The sequence below is a fragment of the Notechis scutatus genome, chromosome 6 (assembly GCF_049901735.1).
Source record: "Notechis scutatus isolate UNSWTSFEM ecotype Mainland chromosome 6, rNotScu1.2, whole genome shotgun sequence".
In the NCBI taxonomy this organism is placed as follows: Eukaryota; Metazoa; Chordata; class Lepidosauria; order Squamata; family Elapidae; genus Notechis; species Notechis scutatus.
The window spans coordinates 5,252,663-5,273,622 of record NC_142014.1 but is presented as its reverse complement, the minus strand read 5'-3'; the positions used below and the strand labels follow the sequence as shown (position 1 = coordinate 5,273,622).

Genomic DNA, 20,960 nt, shown 5'->3' with positions numbered 1-20,960 from the left:
AGATTTTGTGGAAGTAACTTGTGTTTAATTCCATACATAGAACATTAGTTTCTTGTATTATCTTAGGATTTCTGCCAAAAGCACTTACTAAAACATTTAACACACTTGTTTGACATCGCATGCCTGTCCGTACAGGTCACTTTGATGGTAATGAAACAACAAAGCAGACTGAATTAGTTCTTTCTTTCTCTCAGGAAGTAAATTAGCAGATTATCAGCCCCATGAAAAACATACATAGGTTTTGGATTGTGAAAAGAATGCACGTTCCTTTTAAACTAGTATTTTTCAATTCAAAGAAATATACATGGAACATATGAATAGTGTTTTCCTAGCATGGTTTGGTTAGCTATTCACAAAACTGCTCACTGTGGAAGACTTTGATTATTTGTAGTTTGGTCTTCTTTCTGTTGTGATATTCTGAGGAAGTTATATATCCATGATGGCAAACCTATGGCATGCATGCCAGAGAGGGCACACAGAGCCCTCTCTGGGCACACAAGCCATCACCCCAGCTTAGCTCTGCCATGTATGTGTACGCACCTCCCACTGGCCAGCTGGTTTTTGGGTCTCTGCCATGCATGTGTGGGGGGCAGGGTGCACATGGGAGTTGTGTGTGCACGCTCAGGGGAACTAGGGTGAATGCTTGGGGTTGCATGCGCATGCATGGGGGATGGGGTCCACATGGGGGGGCGCACGTGCATGTGCAGTGTCATGGGGGGGTCGTGTGCATGCATTGGATGGGGCGCATGCACGGGATTGCAGGGTGGTCACATGCGCATACGTGGGGTCGCGGGGGTTGTGCACACATGCATAGGGGCAGGGCGCATGTGCACACGTTGCATTTTGGGGATGCACATGCCTGTGTGCGTTTTGGGCACTTGGTGCCGAAAAGGTTAGCTGTCACTGTTATATATAATTGCTTATCTTATTTGCCAGTTTCCATGTGAGGAAATGGTGCCTAGTGGGTCAACTTTGCATAAAATGACAGCTTTTTAGGAGTTCCAAATAAGATGATGTAAGCCAATCTGAATAGAAGCTTCTTTTTGTGGTTAAAAAAGAAAAGGAAGAACATAGTCAAACATAGTTTTAAAAAGTTCATTGAGAATCTGTCCTTTTAATTGTGATTCCTTTCCCTTCTTAGTAAGCATAATTGATGTAAAGTATAACAAAATAAATGAAAAATGTTGTTTATTATAATACACAAAAGATGCTTTAAAATTATTTTCTCATCCAACTGCCTTCTTCATGGCAATTTTGAGCAGAATAGCACGAAGAATAAAATAATACTTAAAATACAGTTCTCTCAATGCTCTGTCTTCAGAAAAAATATTTTAAAGATCAGTAAGTGACAAGATATCTCACCGTGAATGAATGAATACAAATGCTGTGTTCCTAAAAATTTTATAGGCAAAGAAGAATTGAAAAAAGAAAATGTTAATGGTTCTCGGAGCTTCTTACTCTTAAAAGGATTAACACCAGGAACTTCATATAAAGTCCGGGTTGGTGCTGAGGGTCTTTCTGGTTTTAGGAGCTCAGAAGCTATATTTGAGACAGGTCCAGGTGAGGCACACCATGCAATTCTGCCTTCCATTCAGAATTGTGATGTATTAAGTGCTGGCATTTCAAAATAGTGTCATATTCTCTGTACATATGTTAATGTGTTTTTTTTCCGCCTCCTTAAAAGGTGTAACTCAGAACTACATCAACTCATTTTTGTTCACACAGTGGGTATCCATGCCATTCATTTTGAGAAAAGACATAGTTCTCATGTCTCCTTTTTAAAGATGCTTTCTAATCCTCACATGATTTTTTTTCTACATGATGAAATACAACAATGTTTGAAAATAGTCAAGTCTGAATAAATTAAACATTACAAGCAGTTTTTTAAATGGGGGGGGGGTATCAAAACCATCTACAAAATGTAATGTTCATTGAATATAAATAGTGTATATAGTATTGAATATTTTATTCAAAATCTTTACTGTGTCAATTTGTATCTCAGTTTTTTTACATACTGTACGTTGAAACATAATATTTAGAGATTCTCATAGGTTATTTGAGAAATATTTGAATGGCATTTGTTCAATATCACATAGTCTCATTAGGGAGCAATCTTTCTATCATATGTCCTGTGGAGTCATTTGCAGAACTGTATGTTAATAGTCACAAGCTTTGGATGGAACCAGTGGTAAAAGGGTGTCAGATTATTCACCTATTCAATTTTATTATTTTTGATACCTGACCCTTTCTTCTTTCTGTCTGGCTCTTGCTCTGTCCCTAATTACAGGTTAGGACAATTGCTAGAATGCTGAATTAAGAGCATGCATCATCTGGCAAGTTGCCCATCTGTGCTGAAAAAAAATGTGATTAACAGAAGTGTTTTATTTTCATACTGCATGGACACTGGTTTTTATAAATAGAATTATATCTCTAAACTTAATTTTGTAAAATAAAATAACTTGTCAGGAATGGTTCAACACCCCTAACTTAAATGATATTTTAGATCAGTACCATGTTTCTCCAACAATACACCTCCCCCCAATAGGAAGACCCAGCATGTTTTCTAGGCATAAAAAGAAATTAAGCCCCTCCCCCCAAATTTAGGCCTAGTTTAAAACATGTGAAATTGGCGGGGGGGAAGGCAGGGGAACTTGCCATTAGGAGTGCCCTGCGGGCAGCTACGCCTCACCATCAGCCACTCCTAACACCAAGGTGGAGCACGGAGGGCTCCCTTACCCGGGTCAGCAGGCGGGCGGCATTGGCGTGGATGTCTGGTAGCATTTCAGCTGCTTCTCAGGCCTCCGTAGCTTCCATAGTTCCCACTGGTGCTGGCGCCTCTCTCGCCAGCGCCGTTTCCAACAACAGCATCTGAGTCGCTCCCGCTTTTCACCCGTGCCCATAACAACAGGAAAAAACACATTTTGAGGTATCTGGGAGTGCCGCGCGCTGCATTTTGGTTTAATCCTGAGCGGCTGGGTGGGCGTGAGAAGAGCCGAGTGAGCGTCTCTGCTGTTGCTACCCTTGTTGCTCCAGCCTCGGACTCTGCAAGTTTGCAAAAGTCCAGGTGCGCAGCCCGTTCCTGCATTCCAAGCGCTCAGGCCAAGCTGCAGCTGTCCCTCTCTCACCAGCGCCGTCTCCAGTAACAGCGGCAGCAGCGGCAGGAACCTGGAAGCATTTCAGCCACTTCTCCGGTGGGGGAGCCGCCTCCGTAACTTCTACAGTTCCCGCTGCTGCTGCCACTGTTATTGGAGACAGCGCTGGCGAGAGAGGGACAGCTGTAGCTCGGCCTGGGTGCTTGGAATGCAGGAACGGGCTGCGCACCGGGACTTTTGCAAACTTGCAGAGTCCGAGGCTGGAGCAACAAGGGTAGCAACAGCAGAGACGCTCGCTCGGCTCTTTTCACGCTCACCCAGCCACTTAGGATTAAACCAAAATGCATCGCGCGGTGCTCCCAGGTACCTCAAAATCTTTTTTTCCTGTTGTTACGGGGACGGGGGAGAAGCGGGAGTGACTCAGACGCTGTTGTTGGAGACGGCGCTGGTGTGCGGGGGGGGGAAAAGAAATTAATTCACCCCCGAAAAGATGTCCTAGCCGTTTTTTCGGGGCTCAAATAAAAATAAGGCCTGGCCTTATTTTGTGAGAAACACAGTAGCTTCTTATGCTCATAACAGTATATGTTGATTGTTTGATATGTGAAGAGAAGTACAGAATGCTGTTCTTCAATTAATGTTTCTTCTGTTTGCAATAAAAGAACTGGCATGAGAAAAACCCTTGCATTCAATATCTAAATATTATTTCAAATGATGGATTAGATCCAAAGCTTATAACTTATAGTTAACTCTATAAGCTGAAACATTCATTGTAGGTAAAAAGGTCTGAACTCTCTTTACCTCATAGCATTTTTATGCCTGAAATACTATTTAATATGATTGGGTAACTTTTTCTGCATGACAGTACAACTCCCCAAACTCTTTGTGCCCTGTCAACACTATTACAGATGTCCAGCTTACAGGATGGAAAATAGAAAGGACATTTGAAAGAGTGCCTGGGTACAAGGATCAATAAGCCAACATTGGAATTAACATGACCATATTCTTCTAAACATTTGAATAGGCTTGGCACATTTTTAAAAAACATATTTTTTCCTAAACCCATAAAAAATCTATGCCTTGGAAGGATACTATAATACTTCAGCTATACAAAAGCCTTAGATTCTGTCATCAAATTCTATAAAACCCAAGCTCCTTTAAATTAAATGTAAATAATTTGGATATAAAATTTTCTTTGTTGAATGGAACTAACTGATATCTAGCTAAATCTACTCGGCAGTTTGGAAGGCATTTTTTTTTTAGTTTTCATTTGAAATTTGTAGATGTATTTCAAGACTCACAAAAGCTCAACAATAAAATAGAAGTTCAAGAATCTTCCTGTCTTCCTCAAAGGCACAGTTTTTTCCAGTGGTGGGATTCAAATATTTTAACAATCAGTTAAATGATTGCCCTAATGATTTCTTCCAACAACCAGTTCAGCAAACTGCTCAGAAAGTTAACAACCGGGTCTCCCGAACTGGTGCGAACTGGCTGAATCCCACCACTGTTTTTTTCCCAAAGTTTTATTATTGGAAAGTGGAAGTGGTAGGAGTATTTATGGGCCATTCCTTCTCTAGTCAAACCATATTATTATACAAAAGGATGATAACCTGTTGCAGAGGAGGTTGACTAATATGAAAGAATCAGTAGGAATCAGTCCTATTTCTCTTCGGTGGTACTATCTTTTCATTCAACATTTAACATTCTAGATCCGCTATTTCCTTAACTCTCCAGGTATTTCTAACTGGAAGTAAACCGGAAAAAGATCTAAAAGTTGCTTAGGTGCTCAAGATCTATTCTATGGATTCTGAAAAGATTTCTATTTAATATTTACTTTAGTAATGATTTTATTTTAAGTAAGTACAGTAGAATAAATTCATATGACTTGATGTATTAGCAGCTTTTGTATTTTTCAGAGAGAAAAATACACTTGAAGCAGACTATATATATGTAGTGCAATTACACATAATTATGCAATTTAAACACACAGTACTGGCTTATAGAATTCTATACGCCTTTACCAGAATATAGAGAAATAAAATACTAGAAATTGTGTAAGTAAGTTGTCATCGTAGCTTTTATATTTTATATTTATTTTTTAGTATGTTTTAAGCATGTACTTTTTTGCATAGTTGGCATGGCATTACATACTGCATTTTAATGTAAAATATATGTGTCTTCTTTTAATTCTTGACATTGTATTTAACACCAAATAACTGCATGTTTGGAAAAACTTAAATTGCTCTAACCTATTAAACATTCTTTGTTCATATTATGCTATTTAAAGTTAGCTTTTTAAAATACAAACAATTTTTTTCTCAAAAAAACATTTTGTTCTCTTTATATTCTATAAAGATATGCCATCCTTTTCCAAATGCATAAATTTGAACAATTAATAAATACTATAACTATATTAGAAATTGTATTGCATTCTTTTATATGAACATAAATTCAGCGAAACTGGTTCTTCTAAATGAACTGAATTGCTCCTAAACCACAGACTACTGAGAAGAAAGAATAGGAAACTTACTACATAAACTTCCTTATTTAGTGCACAGAGAGGGCTCCTTTAAAAATGTGTAAGAAATGTTTCCAGGGTAATTATTTGTATATGCAACTATGGGTCAAAGGATAATTCCCAAACCACTGCCACAAATGTTTTTATTAGAAGAGTAGAGCGAGTATAAGGGGAGAGAATACTTATTTTTACACATTTAGTATTTTAAAATGCAAATATCTAAAGTTAAACAATACTAAAAATTGTCAAATGTTTTAAAAAAAAATAATATATTATTTCTAATTGTGAGGTAAATTAATTCATAAGAATGCAAAACTGGTACAAATAAATGCCTCTTTTTCATTCTTAGCAAAGGCAAGTCGGCAAGTCGACATTGCCACTCAAGGATGGTTCATTGGTCTTATGTGTGCAGTTGCTCTTCTCATCTTGATTTTGCTCATTATTTGTTTCATAAGGAGAAATAAAGGTGGAAAATACCCAGGTAAGTTTTGGATCTGCTGATTTAATCTTTAAAAAAGAAAATGTTTGTTTTTATTTAAATATAATGTTTCTACTACTGCTGCTAAAATTCAAAATATAAGAGGTAAATCTTTTAAGTATTTACTACTGGTAGTCCTCAGGCTACAATCATTCATTCAACAACTGCTCAAAGTTATAATGGCAGTTAAAAAGGTGGACTTTGGGCAATTTCTTGGAGTTCTGACCATCACAGTCAAGTGATTGTGATTCTGAGCAAAGCAATGGTGAAGACCAGGAGGAAATCACAAGTCATAATGACATGAAGTCACTTAATGACTTCACAATCCTCATTTAACAATGGTAACCTGCTGTAATTTCATTACTAAGCGATCTGATGTAATGCTTTACAACCTTGTTACTTAGGAACAGAGTTCTAGGTTCTAATTGCTGTCATAACTAGAGAACTACATAGATATAGTTCATTGGTTTTGGCTTAGATCAATATTATATTTTTCCAATATGGTTTCAAAGTCATTCTGTTGTTCATCTGACGAGCTATAACATTTTAGAACACTACCAAGAGAAGGATCAACACACAATGGAATAAAATAAGAAAACTCTGAACAATCCAACTATAGCCAGCTATTGCTCCCAATTTCCAGTAGGACTGTAAAAATTGTGAAAGTTAAGAATGCCTAATTGTGCTTGCAATACAATTGCTATTTGCAATTCAGAACATGTTAAGACAACAGCAGGTGCAGAAGTGTGCTTTAAGTCAAAGGTGAAGGGAAAATATTATAGAGAGATGGAGCCTGACTTTCCTTGTGTCTCTCTGGTTATAAGGAAAAGGAAATGGAAAGCAATACTGGACTGGCAAGATTCTGTTATAGCTTTATTTTTTACTATTTCTTTTTCTTTTTGTGGAATATGTTTTCTGGTATGAAAACCTTTTAGAACTGAGACTGGCATACATATATGTATATCTTCAGTCTTTCAATCTTCTTTGCCAATTTGTAATTTAGTCATTGTATTAAATGAGACCAAGTTTACATTGTCTTATAAATTGCAGAGAGTTTTCTAATGGATGTTTAAATTCTATGAATGGAATCTCTAAAGGTCCAATTTTGCATATTTTAGTGAAAGAAAAAGAAGATGCACATGGTGATCCAGAAATACAACCTATGAAAGAAGATGATGGAACTCTTGGTGAATATAGGTATTATTATTTTTCTTATTAATCATACCGTCTTGGATTTGAAGATAATACTCTTCAGACATCCTATTCAAATCATTTAACTTAGAGTATAGCAATAACTTTCACCCATCATCTTCAGATATGACAGCATATTAACATTTTAGATGCCATTTTACTAAATTGACTTTTCAATCCTAATAATAATAATAATAATAATAATTTGTTGTCATTGTATGTATATACATGGTATACACATACAACGAAATTCACATAACACCCAGAGACCAGACCCAGCATGCACACACACATAACAATCCCGAAACACACCCCCACCCGCCAAAGTTCCCCACCCACTAAAAACACACAAGCATCCACACAACAGACCAAATAATACTGTCCAACAGCTCACCGATGGTGGTCCTTAAGTTCATTGTTAAGTGCAATTACAGCTCTGGGATAAAAAAAATTCAGAAAACATATGGTCTGAGCTTTAATTTGTTCTGTATCTTCTGCCAGAAGGCAACCATTCCCAAAGATTGTAGGCAGGATGGGAAGAGTCTCTGAGAATGTTGTGCGACTTCCTCAAACAGTGAAATGCAAATATGTCGTCCAGGGCTGGTAGCTGGAGCCTGATGATAATCTGGACAGTTTTAATGATTCTCGCTATAGCTTTTTTGTCCACTACAGCAGGGGTCCCCAACCACCGGCCCGCGGACCGGTACCGGTCCGTGGAACAAGTCCTACCGGGCCGCTGGTTTGCTGGGCGCCGCCATCTTTTTTTGATGAAAAAGTGCTTCCGGTGAGCTTTTCCGGGTAGAAAGCTCACCAGAAGCACTTTTTGATCAAAAAAAGATGGCGGCGCCCAGCTGATGCCGGTACCGGGCCGCGGCGCCCAGCTGATGCCGGTACCGGGCCGCGGCATAAAAAAGGTTGGGGATCACTGCACTACAGAGCTGTTCCCATACCATGCAAGAATGCCGTAGGTCAGGATACTCTCAATGGTGCTGCGGTAGTAGGGCAGAAGTTGATGCTGATATAGATTTATCTTCCTGAGCATTCTCAGGAAGTACAGCCTCTTCTGTGCCTACTTCGCAAGCATGTTAGCATTCATAGTCCATGTGAGGTCCTCCGAGATATAAGTGCCCAGAAATTTAAAACTACCAATCCTCTCCACCTCCTCGCCATTTATGTACTGTGGTAAATGTACATCTCTCTTCCTCCTGAAGTTAATTATAAATTCTTTAGTTTTTTTGGTGTTAAGTGTGAGATTATTTTTTTTATACCACAGTGTCAGCCCTTGTACTTCCTTTCTATAAGCAGACTCATTGTTCTTCTTAATGAGCCCCACCACTGTCGTGTCATCTGCAAATTTGATAATTGTGTTGGTGTTATACAATAGGGTGCAGCAGGGGTGGGATTCAAATTTCTTAACAACCGGTTCTGTGGGCATGGCCCAATTTGTGAGTGTGGCTTGGTGGTCATGTGATGGGTGGGAGTAGCTTGCTGATTGGGCATGGCTATGTGGTCATGTGACTGGGGTGGGCGTGGCTACATGGTCATGTGACTGGGATGGACGTGGCCATGTGGCTGGCAACCCAAATTTAAGTGGTCCTCACTTAATGACCAGGTCCTCGCTTAGTGGCCAATTGCTTAGCAAGTGCTTTTTGCCAGTTTCCAAGGCCCAGGGAGGCCCGGGCAAGGCCCGGGCAGGTGGCCATGTGGCTGGCAGCCCAAATTTAAGTGGTCCTCACTTAATGACCAGGTGCTCGCTGAGTGGCCAATTGCTTAGCAAGTGCTTTTTGCCAGTTTTCAAGGCCTGGCGAACTCTCAAGAGGGCAAGGTGAGGCGCGGGCAGGTGGCATGTGGCTGGCAACTCAAATTTAAATGGTCCTCACTTAATGACAGGCAACTTCTTGTGACATTGATGTTGCTATATACAATGTATAACATCAATGTAACAAGAAGTTGCCTGTCTTCCTTTTGGTAAGTTGTTTTTCTTTATTTATGTATTTATATATATTTTTACTATGTTTTTGTTTTTATTAATCATAAAAACAAAACAGATACTAAAGAAATAAATAAACACATAAATAAAAATTATTTTACTATTCATCTTGATGTTTCTTCTTTGCTTAAAGAAACATCAAGATGAATAGTAAAATATTTGTTATTTATGTGTTTATTTATTTCTTTTTTTAATAAAAGTTTTATTTAAGTTTTCACAAAACATACAAATACAAATAAAATATTTTTTTTGAGAACAGCGTGGCCCCGGGTTATCACTTCTCCATACAGACATAAACGCAATACATATTTATCTTATACATTCTAATCCATCTCTTATAACTATTTTCGCAATTTTTTTCAATAGCTTTTCCCTTTCTTTACTTCCTATAGCCTTATTTTAAATTATCTCATTCCTATCTTAATTCAATTACATATCTTTTTCTAATTTTTAAAATCTTTCTAATCAATGTTTTTATACTTTCATCTGTCCTGCTTCCAATTTCATATTATCTTTTCTCATAAAACAAATTTTCCCCTGTAATTACTAGACTGGAGTGTAACACCTTTGTATCCTTTTTCAAATCTTATTTAAAAATTTAAGTTACATCTTTACAGTTATAACATTCATTTTCAAACCTCTGTTTTATAACATACCTATTTTCAGTCGAATTCTGCTTGGTACGTTCCCTTAAAATACATACTAAATTCTTAAAAGAAAAAAGTATATATGTATATATATATCTGTTTTCTGAGGTTCTCGCGGGTATTTGTATGTGGATCTTTGGTTATTCGGGTTTTCTCCCACGTAAGATTGGAAGTATCTAGGCAACGTTTCGATGAAGTCTCATTCATCATCTTCAGGCTTGTGTCTTCTGCTCTGTGCTTCTCAGAGTGATGTGAGCTTGCAGCTGCTTCTTCCTTTTAACTGCTAGTGGGGGTGTGACTTGATTGGGTGGGGGCTTGGCTGTGTTCTGATTGGGTGGGGGTGTGTTCTCATTGGTTGGGGGTTTGGCTGTGTTCTGATTGGTTGGGGGTTGGCCGTGTTCTGATTGGCTGGAGGTGTGTTCTGTTCAGGTGGGGGCTTGGTTGTGCTCAGGTTAGTCTTAGTTGCTGGGGGATTTGAGCTGGTGAGCTGTGATCTTGCTGTTTGGCTTCGAGTTCGTGGTCGTGCCGCATCTTCATGGTGGGGGTCAGTTCGCTTCATGTATGGCTCGGAGGGGTTTGAAGTGGGTAGTGATGCAGCTGCAGTGTGGCTTCTGGTCCGTGGTCGTGTCTCATCTTCTGTGTGGGTGTGAGTCTGCTTTTTACGCGGAAGTGTGGTGGTGGCATCTTGTGTGGCCCAGGTGGGTGTGGGTCTGGTGTCATTCTTCATGTTAGGTACTCGTCTGTTCATGAGGGCGGGTTTCCAAATGGCTGGTAGGTGGGAGGTGTCATCTCTTTTGTTCATGCTGTGTGGGCGTTTTTCTATCTTTGGCTTCTCTGATTATTCTGTTGTTGAAGTGTTCGGTTTTGGCGATAGTTCTGGTATTTTTAAAGTCAATCTCATGTCCTGTGGCTTTGAGGTGTTGGACCAGGGAAGAGGTCGGTTCTTCTTTTTTGATTGAGTTCTTATGTTCTTCAATGCGTGAACAGAAGAATAAGTGCAGCTTAAAATCTTTTTTTGGAATAGTTTTAGTCTTTAAAATTCAGGTTCCAGGTACCTTAAATAGATGTTCTCCATTCAACCCGGTCAGTCAAACTTTCTCCTTTAAACCTCCTCCTGCACAATCTTGTCCGGTCGGGTTCTTCTTTGAGGTGGCTATTTCTGCAACCGCCTTTGGGAAAGGGAGTAATGGCCAGCCGAGGAGGAGAGATGCGGCTCTCCTCAACCCTGCTGATGGCTCCCCCTTCTTCACCACTTCTACGGGGTGGCTTCAGCCCCGAATCCAGGCCACTCTGTGCGCTCCAGCGGTGAGCACGGATCAAAACTGTGGACAATCACAATTTCAGTTCGTCGCCAAAGAAACACAAATCGGAAGTCGTGTTCATTTATTTCTTTAGTATCTGTTTTGTTTTTATGATTAATAAAAACAAAAACAGATAGTAAAAAAATAAAAAAATACATAAATATAAAAAAGCAACTTACCAAAAAGGAGACAGGAAAGTTAGCTGGCCAACTATGCTGGGGTCCTCCTCAGTCTTCTAGCTTGCTGCAGCGAGGATGGCCGGCGCAGGAGTCAGCTCTTGACCGGGCTGGCGACGGTGGCAGCAGGAGGAGGCAGGGGACCGGCCCAGCAGGACTTTCTGTTTTGCCTCCTCACTTACCAGTCGGTGGTGGCAAGGCAAGGCAGCAACCCTTGGGCCACAGCAGGTGAGGGAAGGTGGCGGGGCTGGTGCCGGCAGCCTAGCCAAGATGGCGGCTGCCATGTGGGCGAGGCAACGGCACCAGGCCTGGGAGTCAGCTGGCAGTGGTGGCGGCAGCAAGAGGAGGTAGGGGACTGGGCCAGGACTGGTGGCAGTAGGTAGGCGACCAGGTTGAAGGTCGGTACTTACCAATCTGCATTTTCGGAGGCCAGCGGGAGAGGCAGTCAGGGCAGGCGAGGATGGCTAGCAGCGGCGGCGGCCGAGGCTTTGCGTCTTCTTTAAGGTAAGTTGGACTCGGGAGGCAGGCCAGGCAAGATGGGCCTGGGAGGCAGGCCGGCCGGGCAAGGACGGTTAGCAGCGGTGGCGACTGTGGCTTACTCATTCAGCAGGGTGGCAGAAGGCAGGCAGCAATGGCTGGCTGCTTGGCGGCTGTCTGGTTCAGCAGCTGTCTGGCTCGGCGGCTGCTGCTGCTGTTGTTGCTGCTGCTGCTGTGAGCGATGGCACCGAGCAGGAAAATTTTTGTAGTTAGTGCACATGCACTATAAGTAGGGGTGGGGTGAGGCGGGCAGGGGAGAATGAGGAAGGGATTTTCATGCATGCGCAGTAAAAAAAACCGTTTTTTTTTTTAAATGGGTTGGTTTTTTTTACTTTGGAGCGGTGGATAGGGGCAGGGCCAGAGCAGCGAAGGGACGGGCAGGCGGGGGAGAATGAGGAAGGGATTTTCACCCATGTGCAGTAAAAAAAAAAACCTTTTTAAAAAAATGTTTTTTTTACTTTGGAAGCGGTGGATAGGGGCGGGGGCCAGGGCAGTGAAGGGAGGGGTGGGAAGGGGAAAATGAAGAAGGGATTTTCGCGCATGCACAGTAAAAAAATGGTTTTTTTTAAAAAAACTTTTTTTTTTACTTTGGAGCGGCGGATAGGGGCGGGGGCCGGGGCAGCGAAGGGACAGGCAGGCAGGGGAGAGTGAGGAAGGGATTTTCGCCTGTGCGCAATAAAAAATTGGTTTTTGGCCTGTAGGAGCGGCGGAGAGGGGCGAGGCCAAGCAGGGGTCGGTTTTACCGGTTCTTAGAACTACCAGTGACATTAACAAGTTCTAAAGAACCGGTGCGAACCGGTAGAAACCCATCCCTGGGATGCAATCATGTGTGTACAAGGAATAAAGGAAAGGGCTTAGCACACAACCCTGGAGGGCTCCTGTGCTTAATATCAGAGTTTCTATGGTGAGATTCCCATCCTTACTGACTGCGGCCTATCTATCAGAAAATCCTTTATCCACAAACAAATCTTCTGATTTATACCCAAATTGGACATTTTAAGAAACAACCTGTTGTGTAGAATGGTGTTAAAGGCAGAACTATAATCCATAAATAACAGCCTTGCATATGTTCCCTGTTGTTCCAAATGATTCAATACAGTATGGACAACAATAGATGTAGCATCATCAGTTGATCTGTTACTCCTATATGCAAATTGGCATGGGTCCAAAGTAGATGGAAGACTAGGCTTAATGACACCAGTCTCTCAAAACATTTCATGACAATGGATGTTAAAGCTACTGGTCTATAATCATTGAAAGAAACCACTACTGTCTGCTTAGGGATTGGTACTTCAGGCAGGTAGGGATAGACCACTGTGACAGGGATAGATTGAAAATATCCATGAACACTCCAGCTAACTCTGCAGCGCAGTCCCTAACAACTCGTCCCATGATTCCATCTGGCCCAGCTGCCTTCTGGGTGTTAATATTCTGAAAAGCACGTCTCACATCAGAAATATGCAGTAGAAGTGGTTGTCTATCGATGGTAGATGTTAGTGGTGTACTATCAGTGGTAGATGCTGGAATGATGGCTGTTCCTGTATCCACCTTAAAGTGGCTGAAGAATTGATTTAGCTGCTCAGCCAAAGAATCACTACTGCTAGACAAACTATTTTTGTTGCTCTGCCTTGTAATTTGTCACAGACCTTGCCATACCCGACAAGAGTCCAAGCTCTCACAGTGATGTTCAGTCCTCTGTCTGTATGTAGTTTTAGTGTCCCTGATGCCCTTTTTCAATTTAGCTCTTGTCTCGCTGTACTATAGCACATCACCAGAATGGAAAGCATTTCTAGCATTTCTAGCTCTTAATAAAATACACACTTCTGTATTTATCCAGGGCTTGTTGTTAGAAAATACCTGTATTTGTCTGGTGGTAGTGACAACATCAATGCAGCTTTTAATTTAAAACAGTACTGTTGAGGTGTAAGTATCAATATTGTCCTCCTCAAACAGTACCCATTCAGTGCTCCTAAAACAATCTTGAAGTTGCTCAGATGCATCCACTGGCCACACTTGTATTTCTCTAATTGATGGTCTGATTCTGTTGACAAGAGGTCTGTATGATGAAATCAAGAACAGAGATATATGATCTGACTGTCCCAGATGGGGTAAAGTCATAGTCCAATATCCATGCATGATGTTACTATATACCTGATCCAAGGTGTTTTCCCCTCTAGTGGGGCAGTCTATGTACTGATAGAACTTAGGGAGGACAGTCTTTAAATTGTCTTGATTGAAATCACCTGCAGCCACCAGCTGTAAGGCCCAGACTCTCTCCCCTTCAAACGATAAGAATGAACTTCTGAAAACTGGGTATTTCAAAAGGAATTATTTATTGAAAAGGAAGTTATCCAGGTGATAGTCAAAGCAGGGTCTAATATGCCTCCAGGCATGCAGCATAGATAAAGGGAATTAGAAACCCTCCCCCTTAGTCTGATGTGGATGTGGATTTCGTCAGTACAAAGAAGTAACATATTAATCCCCCCACCCTTTTTTTTTTTCTGGAAACATAGTTGAGAAGCGTTTCCCAGGAAGTTTCTTTCAGAGCTGGAATTTTTATGGCCCCTTCTCCTCTTGCTATTTCTCCAAGAGGTGACAAGTTTCCAGGCATCTGGGCTCCACTCCCCAGTTGTTTATCATGTGCAAGTTATACAGATTCAATACAAGAATTAAGATATTCAGGTTACATCAAAAAGGATTACTTGTACCAACCTCCCCCCCTTCTTCCATTGAAGAATGGCAGATACACGGATCTGACATATTGCCCTTCTCAAAAAATTGAGAAATCCACCTGGAAGACATAAAACGTGTTACATTTACCACTTAGGATGGTTTGTGAGGGTATTTCAGGTGGAACTTCCGTAGTAATGTGAGTGCTTTTACATGTCGTTTGGCTATCCACTCATTTTGTGAGGAGGGAAGGTGTTTCCAAGCTACTAAATATTGTGTGGATACACGGTCAGTGCATGAATCAAGGATATCTTTAATTTCAAAACGTTGTTCTCCATGTACCATAATAGGAGTTAGAGGTGTGGGAAGGGGGGGGGTCTAAGTTTTGAAGTAATCTCTGGTTTGAATAGGCTGCAATGAAATACTGGATAAACCCGTCTAAGTGTTTTGGGAAGTAGAAGCTCTACAGTAACAGGATTGATAATTCTGGAGATGGAAAATGGGCCAATGAATTTAGGGCCCAGTTTCTTAGAGGGTTGCAATGATTTTAGGAACTTTGTAGACAAATATATGTAGTCCACAACTTTGAATGGTTTAGGATCACAGTGTTTTTTGTCTGCTTGAGCTTTAAAAGCTGCTCTAGCCTCTTCTAAGGCTAGTCTGACCACTGGCCAAGTGGTTTGCAAATTATTTATCCACTCCTTAAAGGAGGGGATTTCAGGTTCCTTGGTAGGTAGCTCTGGCATGGGGTTGAATTCTTGTCCTGTGGCTACCTGGAATGGGGTGAAACCAGTGCTACTGTGAACCAAGTTATTGTATGGTACCTCTGCAAAAGGTAGAAGTTCAGCCCAATTGTCCTGTTGGTAAGTAATAAAGCATCTTAAATATTGTTCTAATACGCTATTAGTTCATTCTGATCCGCCATTGGTCTGGGGGTGATTCAAAGAAGACAACACCTGGGTGGAGCCTAATAGGTTTAAAAATGCCCGCCAAAACGTGGATGTGAATTGTACACCCCTATCTGAGATAATTCATTGGGGGGCTCCATGGAGGTGATAATTGTGTATTAAAAACATCTTTGCCAATGCCTTGGCTGTTGGGATCTTTTGGCAGGGTACAAAATGAACCTATTTTGAAAAAAGGTCAGTTACAACTCAAATGACTTTCCTGCACTTTCAGGGAGCTCCACTATAAAGTCCATAGAGATCTCTCTCCAGGGTGCTGAAGGTTCTGCCACTGTTTGTAAAAGTCCAGGGGATTTTCTTTGTCTTCTTTTTCAGCAGCGCAGATAGGGCAACTAGCAATATCTTTTTTGAGAGATGGCCACCAGAATTGCCTTTTGATGAGGTGCAGGGTTTTTACAAATCCAAAGTGTCCCGCTATTTTTGAGTCATGGCATTGTTTCATGAGGTCCATTCTCTGGCTGGCAGGGACATAAAGTTTGTTTTCTACCCATCTTTGAGTAAGCAAATGTTTTTGTTAGCCTGGAGCCATTCATCCTTAAGTAGTGCCTCCTTAAATTTGGAAGTCGTTGCATTGTCAGTCAGTGGTTCTTTCTTCTCCTGTGCTCGGATTATTACTTTGGCTGCAAGTTGGGTTGATTGGAGCATGGGTTTTACAACTTCGATCTTTTTCCTGTTGTATTGGGGTTTCCTGGACAGGGCATTTTTCCCCCCTGGGAGATATTTGAGCATGAAATTAAACCATTTAAAATATTGGGCCCACCTTACTTGTTTTGGGTAAAGTTTTCGTGGAGTTTTCAGGGCTTCTAGATTTTTATGATCAGTCCAGACTTCAAAGGGGATTTTGTTCCCTTTTAGGAAGTGTCTCCATGTGAGGAGTGCCCATCACACAGCATATGCCTCTTTCTCCCATATGGCCCATTTTTGCTTGGTTCCTGTCAGTTTCTTGGAAGCATAAGCACATGGTTGCCACTGTCCACGTTCATTTTTTTGGAGTAGAACTGCTCCAACTGCTACATCGCTAGCATCCGCTTGGATGACAAATGGTTGTTCAGGGTCTGGGTGTTTCAGGATTGGTTCTGCTGAGAATAGTTGTTTAAGTTTTTCTAATGCCACTTGGCATTCCATTGTCCAGGTAAGGGGTTGCTTTGGTTTTGGCTTCTCCCCCCCCCCCCTTTGTTTTTAACAAGCTCGTGATGGGGAGGGCGATATTTGCAAAAGCTGGAATGAACTGATGGTAAAAGTTTGCAAAACCCAGGAAGCTTTGCAGTTATTTGCGAGTATGGGGCGGCTCCCAATTGATGACAGCTTTTACTTTTTGTGGGTCCATCTCTATTCCCTTGTGGGATAATCTATATCCCAGGTAGTCAATTTTTTCTTGATGGAACTCACATTTAGAGAGTTTTGTATTGTGTTTGGCATTTTGGAGTTTTGTGAGAACTGCTCGGAGTAACTTTATGTGCTCTTCTTTTGTTTCAGTATAAATTAAAATGTCATCGAGATAAACTAGAACCCCTTTGTACAAAAAGTTTATGCAATTAGTTTATGCAACTAATCATTAATTAGTTGCATAAACATGGCAGGTGCTCCTTGTAGTCCAAAAGGGAGCACTTTAAATTGGTAGCATCCCAGTGGGGTGTTAAAAGCAAGTATTCCACTCATCCCTCTCCCATATTCTGATGCAGTAGTATGCCTCTCGTACATCTAACTTTGAAAAAAAATTCCTTTAGAGGGGTGAGCTGGCATGTCCTTCATGAGGGGCAGAGAGTACATATTCTCCACACTGGTGATATTTAAATTTCGAAAATCAACACATAGGCGTAAAGAGCTATCTTTCTTTTCGCAGAATAATATTGGGGCTATTTTTGGTCAGGTAAGTTTGATGAAACCTCTTTTTAGATTTTTATTGATAAATGCTCTGAGTTAATTTAGTTCTCTGGGGGACATGCAGTACATTTCGGTTTTGGAAGTTTAGCCCCTGGCAGGATTTCAATGGAACAGTGTGTGGTGCGATGAGGTGGGAGTTCATCAGAAACCTCCTCGCTAAATACTTGGGCTAAATGCTGGTACTCTTTGGGGATGTTAATGGGTTCAGCTGGTTGGCCGGCCAAGGATGGTTCTCTTTTCTCCCCCAGGATGTTTGCAAATGCTACATGTTTCTGGAACTGTATGGTTCCTCTTTCCAGTTTATTTTTGGATTCCATTGCTGTAGCCATGTGAGTCCTAGGACTAGTGGCCCTTCCATTCCTGGGGCTACAATTAATGTGAGCATCTCACTATGGTTCCCCAGTTCTATTTTTAACGGTTTTGTGGCAAAACTGGCTAGCTCCGCCCCCTCCGCAATAGTTCCATCTAATTGGCAGAACGCAATGGGGTTTTCCATTTTCCTTTGCTGGATTCCCAATTTCCCTACTAGGGTGGGGTTGATTAGGCACCGGGTGCATCCTGAATCCAGTAATGCTGCAACTTCCTCCCCCTTCCCTTGGCTGTGGATAAACAGTATTAGGGGTAGAGTGATTGGTTCGATTGGGTTGCTTACCAGCAGGTCGTCTTCCGGATTGCTTTCACACTGGCTCAGGTCTCCTCGGGGCATTGGGGATTCTTCCTCTGGGTTTGGGGGGGACCAAAACCTCACAGCTTCTTGGCTTCTCAGAGCAGTTTCTTTTCCTCGGGGGTTGGATTTTCCAGGTCCCCCCCCCCGGTGGGTAGTCCGTGTTAGGAATGTGAGTCACCTAACAGCTATTTGGGATGGAAATATATAAACCGGGATAGACATTTTAATACTGTCTCTTTAAGAGCATGCCAAAAACTGCAATTGGGTGTGGTTTCTCAAACGGCCATAAGATGGAGCCAGAAACCTGGGTTGTCTTAGCCTTAGTCTCAGAAGAGTCTCAGTGAAGTGAGTGAGTCTCTCTTTTTCCTTCTGTTGGAGAGTATTGCCGTTCCTCCATTTTTCCTAATTGACTGCTATTTTTGGATTTGATGTAAGTCTGATACTGAACTGTTTTTGACACTGGACTTTGTTATTGGATTATCCCTGGATTGAAAACTGACTGATTTAACCTGTGAATGACTTTGGACTGCCTATTTTGAACTTTGCTTAAAAGTTTCTGGAAGTAAAAACCTACATTTACTGTACAGTGTATCTGTGTGCTGTGTGTGTATTATTCAAACACTACTCTCAGTACATCTCCCTGTATGCGCTCATTCTCCTAACGGGGAATTACCTCAACAGTCTGGCTTTCTGGCAGAGGTTTGTGAATGGCATTCTGCGCGGTGCCCCTCCTTTCCACACTTAAAACAGCCATATGGTCTTGGAGTCATGATGGTTTGGGGTTTGAAAAACTCATTTATTGAGGCTGAATTTGAGGGTGTGACTTGGTCATGTGACTGGGTGGGCATGGCTTGCTGGGTGGGTGTGGATTGGCAGTCACATGCCTGGGTGGGCATGGCTTGGTGGTCATGTGACCAGGTGGGCGTGGCCAACTCAACATCACTTCTTTGCCCTAATAACTGTTTTAAGTATAAAAAAAAATATACCAAAGCAAAAGGTAATTTATTATTTCATGCCTTTAACATTTAAATAACAAAAAAGGTTAGATTTTATTACAACACTATGGGCGTTTCTAAAGTTCTCAGTCTGATGCCCATTTCCTCAACTACTTTCATGTTGATTACACACCTCGTGCACCCAGAGTCTAGCAAGGCTAGCATCTCCCCTTTGGCCCCTGAAGTGGACACCCTCAATCTTACTGGAATGGTCATGGGGCCCTTGTTTGGACTTACCAGGAAGTCGTCTTCCGAGTCAGATTCACTCTCTTCAGGGGAGGTCGGAGGTCCCAGCTCCTCTCTTCCCAGAGAGGCAACCTCTACAACCTCCCCCGTCTTTAGCGCCATTTCGCGAGGCTTGGCTGGGGGGGTTTCAGGTTTCCTCCCTCCTTTTTGCCCCCCCTTTGGATCCAGCTTGACCCTGCAGTCCGCAATCCGATGGCCCTCCTTCCCACATCGGAAACGGGCAGTGGATTTGGGTCTTGCCATCACTCCTCCCTTCGGGGGCTTTGGGGCCTCTTGGAAACGTGGGGGGGATGGCTTGCTCCATCCAGAGCCCCCCCGGCGTCTGCTTCGGGTCAAATCTATTTCCACTTCTTCTGCCAGCAAATACCACATCTGCAAATCATTGGAGTCCCTTCTGGAAATGCACCTCTTGTATACGTCTTCATTTAAACCATCCTTGTATGCTTCTATCAGGGCTCCCTGGGACCAGCCTCGGATATGGCATGCCAGCTGTCTAAACTCTTGGGTGTAGTCGGCCACTGACCTCCTCCCTTGATTTATGGTTTTCATTCTGATCCTGGCCTTTTGCTCCGCCAGCGGGTCCTCAAATCTTGCCCGCAACGCGGTCGTGAATACGTTATAGTTCAGCAGTTGGGGTGAGTTATCATTATACAAAGTCACCATCCACTCTGCAGCTATTCCCTCCAGGGCCCTGGTAACACATCTCACTTTGGCTGCTTCAGAGGTGAACTCTTCCCCGTATTCTTCCATATAGCTCCAAACTTGTGCTAGGAAGAAACCCAAGTCTTTGGGATTTCCCCCAAATTTCACTTCTAACGGAGGCAGCTTGAGAGCTCTGCGTCTTCTAGGGATCACACCTCCCGCTGGGGGCCCTGGGGCTGCAGCTGGCTGCTGTGCTGGCGCAGGCTGAATTATGGGGGTGGGGGCAGCTTGGCTACCTCTGGCTGAACTTGCTCCCCCTTCCCCTTCATACCTTGATGCGGCGTGGGGTTGTCCAAATGCCTCATTGAGGAGATGCCTGGCTTGATCCAGTAACAATTCTCTCCTTTCCCTCTCTTTCCATGGCTCCTCTCTCCCACACCTTCGGGTAGTGGTGATTCCAGGAGGGGGGGCTCTTCAGGATCCTTCCAGCCAACTCTCAACGACCATCTGGGTCTCTCAGCTGGAACCTCTTCCAGGGTAAGGTCCGCTAGCAATTCAGCTGCGGGCACCTACGGTATCAGCAAAGATGGTCCCCCCACAGCTCCCAGATCCTCTTGGTCACTAGCTGGAGATGACATGATATCAAACCCACTCGGAAGAAAACTGGATATTTTCTCCGGGTGGGCTGGTGATGAGATTCAGAATAATGTCATCGGTGCTCCATTCAAAATCCAAGAAAGAAATACTTAGACTCCATAAATTAGAGAAAAGAATTCTTTTACTGAAAGATGAAGTGGTAGCATCAGTAGGATTCTGAATCTGAGAAATTAGGCGTGCAGATCACATATACAAAGTGATGAAATTGTTCCCACCCCCCATAGTTCAAAAGATTCTTCCAATTAAAAGTTCTGAATATGATCATGTGGACATCTTCAGGTGGTGATGAGGCCTCTGTCCATTGACC

The 20,960-nt window shown here is 42.2% G+C and overlaps 2 protein-coding genes across 14 annotated transcripts in view; one reads left to right on the top strand and one right to left on the bottom strand.

The window, feature by feature from the left end:
- Positions 1 to 20,960, top strand: part of NRCAM (neuronal cell adhesion molecule) — a 305,233-nt gene that overhangs the window by 221,229 nt on the left and 63,044 nt on the right. For 7 of the 13 annotated variants that reach the window (XM_087969222.1, XM_087969225.1, XM_087969227.1 and 4 more), the window contains 3 exons: positions 1,408 to 1,560; positions 5,957 to 6,088; positions 7,204 to 7,282. In XM_087969222.1, the coding sequence (XP_087825348.1) occupies positions 1,408 to 1,560; positions 5,957 to 6,088; positions 7,204 to 7,282 (364 nt within the window). The remainder of the gene's footprint in view (positions 1 to 1,407; positions 1,561 to 5,956; positions 6,089 to 7,203; positions 7,283 to 20,960) is intronic. The other 6 variants (XM_087969234.1, XM_087969232.1, XM_087969230.1 and 3 more) reach the window with 1 other exon arrangement.
- Positions 11,986 to 20,634, bottom strand: LOC148130104 (uncharacterized). Its single transcript, XM_087969055.1, has 3 exons — positions 20,570 to 20,634; positions 19,346 to 20,471; positions 11,986 to 12,150 (listed from the first exon to the last, which is right to left on the bottom strand). The coding sequence occupies exons 1-3, from the start codon at positions 20,632 to 20,634 to the stop codon at positions 11,986 to 11,988; spliced, it is 1,356 nt and encodes a 451-aa protein (XP_087825181.1).